Genomic DNA, 8288 nt, shown 5'->3' on the forward strand with positions numbered 1-8288 from the left:
GTGCTTATAATAAACCAAGAGAAAAGACTGAGAGTTTCCTTTAGTACACACGCTGTCTGGATATTTATCAGGGATTTCACTTTGTGTGGAACATCTCTAAGGTGAGGGCACTTTTATTGGCTTTTTTACAGGAGGTAAAGATGTAGGAATCTTTACTGCTGTAGGAGCCACAGTCTGTAAAACTTTCCAACGTGATCTATTTGGATGGCATTAAACGTACGACGGTTCTCTGCTAAAACTTTTAATCCTCCACTCTCAGTCATTTCTGCCAATAACTAAGTCTGTGCTGGGAATGCTAAAAACAGATTAAACTGCGAATAGATAAACAGAACTTTTTATGGTTCTCTAGTAATTTCTGTCTACGACAAGTCCATAAATAGAGCACACACTGATATTTGCATTTTCTGCTTCAGCATAGGCCACTGCCCGCTGTCCATTGGGGGTTCTGAGACATCTGAGCTCAGTGAGTTTAGCCCAGGCTTTTTTTAACAATTGTTTGTGTTGCACAATTCTCTTAATTGTATGATATGACTTGTGGCCAAATTGATGCTATTTTCATATTATTACCAATATCAGTATGGCATAAAGATATTACTTTTAGTCTACGTTAAACACCCCCATTCCCACATTGACTGCAACAAAGTGAAGAAACTGCAGCAGGGGCTTTATTTTGTAAGGCTGCTTATAAAACCTGGACACTGATGCTCAGACATCAGCCACTCACACAGGTCTACAGAGGACATTCTGAGAGTTTCCCAACCAGAGGGATCTCTTTTCTCTCACTCCACAAAGCCAGATGAAAGCTCTTCAAAAAGTCAGTAAGACTGCAGAGAAGATCATTGGCTCTCCTCTGTCCTCCATGGACAATCTCCTTCATTGCTGGAACAAAGCACTGGTCATTCTCAGAGACTCACACCATCCCAGACTATGTTCAGGTGGAGGAACTGAGGCTAAAATCTAGACTGGTTGCTAAGGACACTTTAGATCCCCAAATCCCTGTCAAAAACTAAACCAGAATGACCCCAACCCCTTCCTACTCTAAACCTCAGCTGGGACACACACACACACTGTGTCTGAATAGAAATGGTCTGTGTTTATGTCGTTGTTTTCTTCCATCAAGGACAAATTGTTTTACAATGGTGCCTTTCATTCACCCATTTACACACACACACTGACAGCAGAGCTGCCATGCAAGGTGCTGGCATGACTCACTGAAAGTACCTTGGGGTTCAGTGTCTTGCCTAAGGACACTTCGACACATGGACATCTGCTGGGAATCAACCCACTGACCCTGCCAAGTGCAAAAATGCTAAAAGTGTAATATGTATTACTCAGACTTTAATATCAATATCAATATAGCCCTTCTTTCTATATCATATTCTATGCTTTTTTTCAGGTTATGTTGCCTCATACTGGGTCAACAGTGCTTTTAAATTTTTCCTGTTTTTTTTCTTCCTAATTGGATATGTTGCCATAATAGCTGTTGATTATTTTTTACTCAAAAAGTCAATTTTCTTTGTATTTTAGTTAGAAATATTTAATAATTTCAAACTTAATAATTGTTTATTGTTCTAAATATATGTAAACGTTCAAAATAAAAGTATTTCTAAAAATAAGTTTTTTGTAAACAGGAAAGCGGAACTTAACCGGAAACACGTGTCAGTGACGTCGCATTGGGAAAACGTAAACATATCTGTCTCAACGTCTCCATTGTTGTTGTTTATTTATTATATCCAGTTTACTGCTATTACAATCTCCCCTTCGTTTTGATCCTGCGTGTTTATGGTGAGACTTGACATATTTGAAAATGTCGAATTAAAAACGTAAAAGCAGCCGCGTTTATTCCGCTTTTATCTGATGCTAATATGCGTGCTAGCTAACTTCAGTGTAGCTGGAGAGCTCGGGAGGAAAACAAACAGCCTTCGTGTCTTCTCTTCTTGTCTGTCGCAGGTTGTCCTGTGCTTCCAGCTGAAGCTGTAGTTCACCGGTAACGGCTCGGTAACTGTAGTGTGGGAACCATGGCTCAGCAGAGAGGAGTCAACAGCCTGCAGTTCAACCAGGACCAGAGTAAGCTAACTGCTAACACCCCGACCTTACTGAAGCTGAATGTGTATGTCGTCAGCTGGGACAAATCTCCAAGTCATCTGTTAAAACAGGCGTTTAAGAAAGTCCACAGTATTCCCTTGGTGCTGAAAAAAGAAGTAATCAGATTACAGGCGAAGGAATTAAACTTCCAAAGTGAAGCAACACGAGTTTGTAACTAGTTTTGCTTTTCATTTATTACAAGGCTGTTTCTGCTGTGCTATGGAGACGGGGGTCAGGATATACAACGTGGAGCCGCTGATGGAAAAAGGCCACCTTGGTGAGTGAGCTACGGTACCTTTCAGCCAGATTTCTGCTACAGTTGAGACAAAGTACCTTTCAGCCAGATTTCTGGTACATGGTAGTAACACTTTTGTTTCTGTGTGTTTTTAGACCATGAGCAGGTTGGCAGTGTGGCTCAGTGCTCCATGCTGCATAGATCCAACCTGCTGGCCCTTGTCGGAGGGGGAGTCAATCCCAAATTTTCAGAAATATCGGGTGAGTTCCGTGGTGTAATTTATTACAGTATTTGCACACTGTAGGTTTGCAAACTGTTAGTTACATTTGACAGACGTAGAACGTAAGTAACATTGCATCGGCATATGAATGGATATTGGAGTCTTGAAAGGATGAAATGTGCAGTGCAGTTTTCTAAGCTAAGCTAACTTCTGTTCTTATTTACTGTACAGAGATGACTGATATTGACCCAAATATATAACCCTCAAAAAAGTTGAGGCCCACAAAATATGAATTAAAAGGGATTCAGATTAATGTTTTCTTACTTTTTTCCTGTCATATTTATCACTTAATGTATCAAGAAGTATGTTTTAAAATAATCTGAACTGATTTTGATGGTTTTGTTTACAACAGCCTGATTTTATATGTGTTTATCATCAGTGCTGATCTGGGACGACGCGCGAGAATCACGAGACCCCAAGGAGAAGCTTGTGCTGGAGTTTACCTTCACCAAACCTGTTCTAGCTGTTCGCATGAGACATGACAAGTGAGTTTACTGTCAACACTCACTCCCTCTGTCATCACTGAGCAGCAGCATGAAGTGCAACTGTCGTCTTTGTCATTTTAGGATCATCATTGTGTTAAAGAACAGGATTTACGTGTACAGTTTTCCAGACAATCCTGTTAAACTGTTTGAGTTTGATACCAGAGATAATCCCAAAGGTAAGAAGCTTTTCTCTTCTTCCGGATGTTTTTGTTCAGTCCCTGGCAAATGTTCAACATTCCTAATAGGGATTGTAATTTTTAAATTTGTTATCAGCTAATAAGTCTCTTCAATAATTATTTAGTCTGTTGTTATGTTATAACACATTAACTCTTCCTTGGAATGAAATGGACTATTTGAATAAAATTTGCTTTGCTTCTAAAATGTAAGAATATAGTCAGAAAATATCTTTAAATTACTTGGTTTTTTTTTTTTGAAAAATGAAGCAGAACAAAATGAGGAAAAATTAGTATTTTAGTACCTGAAAACAGTGGTTACAGATTATTTTTGTTTTGGTCAACTAATAGATTAATTGATTAATCACTGCAGCCCTAAATTGAACTTGAACTCTTCGCTACAGGTCTGTGTGATTTATGCCCCAGTCTGGAGAAACAGCTGCTGGTCTTTCCAGGCCATAAATGTGGCAGCCTGCAGCTGGTTGTAAGTTACAAATACACAAACAGTTCTGAAATAAATATCAGTCTTTATAAATGAATGTAAACCATATTTGTTTGGTTCAGGACTTGTCCAACACCAAACCCGGTACATCATCTGCCCCTTTTACCATCAATGCCCACCAAAGTGAGATCGCCTGCGTGGCACTGAACCAGCCCGGCAGCGTGGCAGCTTCAGCCTCTCGTAAAGGAACGCTCATCCGCCTCTTCGACACGACGACCAGAGACAAACTGGTGGAGCTGCGCAGAGGAACTGACCCAGCCACCCTCTACTGGTATTTACTGCAGTGGTCACGGATAGTGTTTGTGCATGTTTGTTTCGGAGGAGGGTGTTCAGGTTGGACGTGCTGGGCAGCCACTGGAGGCCAGTGCACACATCAGTAGTGAGACATGCTGCTGCTGGTAGCTCTGTTGTAATGTCAGTAGCACTGTGGTAGTTAAGAAGATATACGGTAAATTGTGTCACGTATTCAGAAAGGTCGGTGTGATCTCTGATGGTGTAGAGGGAACATCGTCAGGCTTTAGAGATGGAGGCTATGTGGTCAGTTATGCTTAGTTGGCTGAGGCAGATGACACCCAGATTTCTGGCAGACTAACAAGCGCATTCATGTTGCATGATTGATTGGTCCAGTGCGTTTACTCTTATGTAGGAGTCTTTGTCACAAAGTGAACAGCTCTTAAATCCCTTCAAAACAAACGAAAGGCTTTTATTTTGAAGCCGCTGAGAAAAGTGGTGGTAGCGATACTTGTTGGGGACAGGACATCACAGGTTGACCCAGATATCAGTTTGATGGATGCCATGCTCTGGTTGACACATAAATCATATTCAGATTAACCCACAATACATCTTGATCGAACGGTTCATAAAGTCGCAGCCACAAAGACGCCCGGATGTTATTTATTTAAACAAAATCATGATTTTACACAATGGTCAAGTAAGAAACTGTCAAGATCAACAAAACATCAACCAATGATAGATTCAGTGTTGCCAAACTATGTTTATCATACAGGCTCTGTTTAACATTTTCTGCGGTTTATAATTTTCTCAGACTCCACGTGGTTTTTGGTTGATTCGCCGACGACTCGGGTCGGAGCGAGCGATAGTCCAGTTCTGGGGAGCCCCACCAATTTGTTGGGTTGTGTTTGTGCTGAATTTCTTCAATAAAGCAGGTCAGAAGAAAACATTGTGTAGTCAGTGGATCAGTTTAAATTATTGCAGGGTGGTGCACATAAAGTGGAATTCTGCAACATGCAACTATGTCAACAAAATAAAACCACTGAAGTACTAAGTTGTGGAAATGCAGATGACAGGTTCGTGCCGGGATTTATGGGAAGCAGCACACCCACGTGTGCTATGCAGTGTAGTGAAAGCATGACTTGAGTGACTGTGGGAGGTCACAGGTCAGCTCAGAATGAGTGTCCCCACCTCAAATGAATGTGTTTGGGGGGTGAAATTTAATTCATGATGCACAGTGACAGTCACACTGAACTTGTATTTAATCTTCAAATATCCAAGCAATTGAATATAATAAATTAATAATTAGGTCACATCACACATGGCAACCTGTGATTTTGCAAATAAATGTTTAACAGAAGTATTGGTCGGGAAATTACACAATGTTCATCATTTTCTCACATGAAAAACCCACAACACTCACACTTTTTTGTATCCTTCATCCATTAGCCAGTTACCTTAGCAGAAAGCTGCTGTGTATTTCACATTGCATTTCCGAGGGGCAATAGACTGAAGACAGTTCTTCCCAAATATCCCCACTGTTGGTGTTTGTGCAGAAGTCTAGTTCAGGCTTTAACCATCAGCTCTTTTTCTCTGTTTCTTTTCTGCAGCATCAACTTCAGCCACGACTCGTCCTTCCTCTGCGCCTCCAGCGACAAAGGCACAGTTCACATCTTTGCTCTCAAAGACACCAAACTGAACCGTCGCTCTGCGTAAGACCACACTCACTTTTCTTTGGCCCTCAAACTGCAGTTAAGAGGTTTTGGGCTTAACGAGTCTTAATGTATTCATCAGACTGGCGCGTGTTGGGAAGGTGGGTCCTGTCATCGGTCAGTATGTGGACAGCCAGTGGTCGTTGGCCAGCTTCACTGTTCCAGCAGAATGTGCCTGCATCTGTGCTTTTGGAAAGAACACGTCTAAGAACGTCAACTCCGTCATCGGTGAGAAAACTTTTCCTGCCAAAGCTAGAGCAGCTGACTTGGAAAACGTGATGTCTAACTGTCCAACAGTCACATGAATCAAAACACCAACATGTGAATAAAAATGACAGATGACAGTTTGTGGGTTGTTGGTTAATTAAATCTAATCAACCCACACAGTCCTGAAGAAACAGATTATTCTGGTTTGTATTTTTATTTGTTTTTGGATGTTTAAAAAAAAAGAACTAAGCTTTCAAAGCTGTGGAAATTTAAGTTAACTATTATAAACCATTAAGTTCAGGCTCCGGTTTTTATTTGTGTCGGCTGTGCTGATAATGCAAAATCACTACTTTCTGCAGTCAGCAGATTTAACACATACTGTGTGTTTTCATCTCAGACAAAACAGTAATGTTCTGTACCACATCTTCAGCAGGAAAAACACTCTCCACACATGGCTTTTATTGTCCTTGTCTGTCATTAACATTCAATCATGCAGTTATTTGTGTCCTTCTCCTGAGTCATTATGTTATTTAATTTAAGCTAATTTTCCCTCCTGCAGCCGTATGTGTGGACGGGACCTTCCATAAGTACGTGTTCACCCCTGACGGAAACTGCAACCGAGAAGCTTTCGATGTGTATCTGGATATATGTGATGATGATGACTTCTGAGGGAGGGAAACCAGTTTAAAACCATTACGGGAAGACGTGAGGGTGAAGAGGACAACGATGGCAAACGGCCGAGTTAATGATGACTGTTCTGAGACGGGTGGTAAAGTGGCCGGAGATGTGCGGAGAAACAGACTTTATGCCAGCGAGTTTGATGAAGTCCTTAGTGTTTGTGAAGACTGTTAAAGTGCAAATATAAATCCATTTACTTTTAGCCTTTGACCTTGTTACATCATGAGACAGATAAACCTTGGAAGGTAAGTGCTTCACAATAAAGAAAAAGCAGCGGTTATGAAGAAATCTGATAAAAACTTCGAGTATAAACATGCAGGTGTTTAGCTGCTGTTTGTTGCTGTATTTATGAGAAATTACTCGTTAAAGTGAAATTCAAATAAATGTTTGCTAAGAAACCAGTACAAGCAAATCCGGTGTTTGTTTTTACTTAGTTTATCTTTGCTTCCTGCATTGACCAGGCGACACATTCACTCAGTTACCAGTTTATTAATGACACCAAGCTAATTTATGAAAATACACATACAGTGATTCAGCATATTTCACCCTTTACAACCCTGATTCAAAAACCATAGACATAATGCACCTGAATACCATCAGAGATGCAGGCTTTTGGACTTCTGACCACAAGCTGTATGGTCCCTCTCCTCTTTAGTTCCCAGGACACGGGGTCCGAGGTTCCCAACAAAAATTTCACATTTTGATTCATCTGACCACAGAACAATTTTCATGATGGTGTTTCTGGTTCGTGTTCACATCTGGCTTCTTTGCGTGATACAGCTTTAACTTACATTTGTTGATGGCACAGTGACCTGTGTTCAGAGACAGGGATTTCTGGAAGTGTTCCTGAGCCCATGCAGTGATGTCCAGCAGAGACTCGGGGCCTGTTTTTAATGCAGTGCTGCCTGAGGGTCCGAAACAAGATTCCTCCTGATTCTCTGAATCTTTTGATGATACTGTAGACGGTTGGGAAACTTCAGTCTTCACAATTTTATATTGAGGAACATTTTTCCACAATTTTTAGACAGTTTGTCCCAGATTGGTGACGCTCTGTCCATCTTTACATCTGAGAGGCTCCAGTCGTGTTACTGATCAAATGCTCCTCCGTTTGGTTTTGATTTGCAGCAATTACTTTTCCAGCCTTTTGTTGCCCCTGTTTCAAGCTTTGTGAGATGTGATGCTGCCATCAAATTCCATTGTCCATGAAATGGTAAAATGTCTGAGTTCCAACATCTGATATGTTGTTTATGTCGTGTATCTATTGTGAATATAATATGGGTTGATGAGATTTGCTAATCATTGGATTCTGTTTTAATTTACGTTTTACACATCGTCCCAACTTTTTTTAAATTGGGGTTGTAATATCTGTCAAAGCTTCTCTCAATGGATCAGACAATAAAAACTATATTGTTCAATAAATGGCAGTAGAGGGAAGAGAAATAAAACTCCGTCAACTGAATGTGGAATCTGCTCAAACTTTGGCAGATGGCTGGCTGCTGTATTATCCTCCGGCTGTGGTGTCTTTACTGTACAGATGTTGCTCTGGATGCGGTGCTTTGTATTGACACCCCCTCTGTTGCATAATGATGTTAAATCCCCCTGAACCTGTGCAACAGATCTTACTTTGACATTTTAAACAAGTGACATGCTTGTTCTGTTAAATCCAAGGTTTGCTTTTAGCCTCTGTTAGTGGTTTATAT

At 40.7% G+C, this 8288-nt stretch overlaps 1 protein-coding gene across 2 annotated transcripts; it reads left to right on the plus strand.

Moving 5' to 3' along the window:
* Nucleotides 1-1653: 1653 nt before the first annotated feature.
* On the plus strand, nt 1654-6989 carry wdr45 (WD repeat domain 45). Of its 2 annotated transcripts, XM_067484518.1 has the most exons (11): nt 1654-1785; nt 1951-2067; nt 2288-2362; nt 2476-2580; nt 2980-3085; nt 3167-3261; nt 3663-3742; nt 3823-4031; nt 5602-5703; nt 5786-5931; nt 6470-6989. In XM_067484518.1, the coding sequence occupies exons 2-11, from the start codon at nt 2019-2021 to the stop codon at nt 6577-6579; spliced, it is 1077 nt and encodes a 358-aa protein (XP_067340619.1). In that variant the 5' UTR covers nt 1654-1785; nt 1951-2018; the 3' UTR covers nt 6580-6989. The 2 variants fall into 2 exon arrangements, with proteins under 2 accessions (XP_067340619.1, XP_067340620.1); XM_067484519.1 differs by lacking the exon at nt 1654-1785 and having other exon boundaries at nt 1810-2067.
* The last annotated feature ends 1299 nt before the right edge of the window (nt 6990-8288 follow it).

Source organism: Channa argus, chromosome 18, assembly GCF_033026475.1.
Source record: "Channa argus isolate prfri chromosome 18, Channa argus male v1.0, whole genome shotgun sequence".
Taxonomy (NCBI): domain Eukaryota; kingdom Metazoa; phylum Chordata; class Actinopteri; order Anabantiformes; family Channidae; genus Channa; species Channa argus.

Coding starts and splice junctions, on each gene's coding strand:
- wdr45 (XM_067484518.1), top strand. CDS start 2,019: ATGGCTCAGCAGAGAGGAGTCAACAGCCTGCAGTTCAACCAGGACCAG. Junction 2,363..2,475: donor GATGGAAAAAGGCCACCTTG/GTGAGTGAGCTA, acceptor GTGTGTTTTTAG/ACCATGAGCAGGTTGGCAGT. Junction 4,032..5,601: donor GACCCAGCCACCCTCTACTG/GTATTTACTGCA, acceptor TCTTTTCTGCAG/CATCAACTTCAGCCACGACT.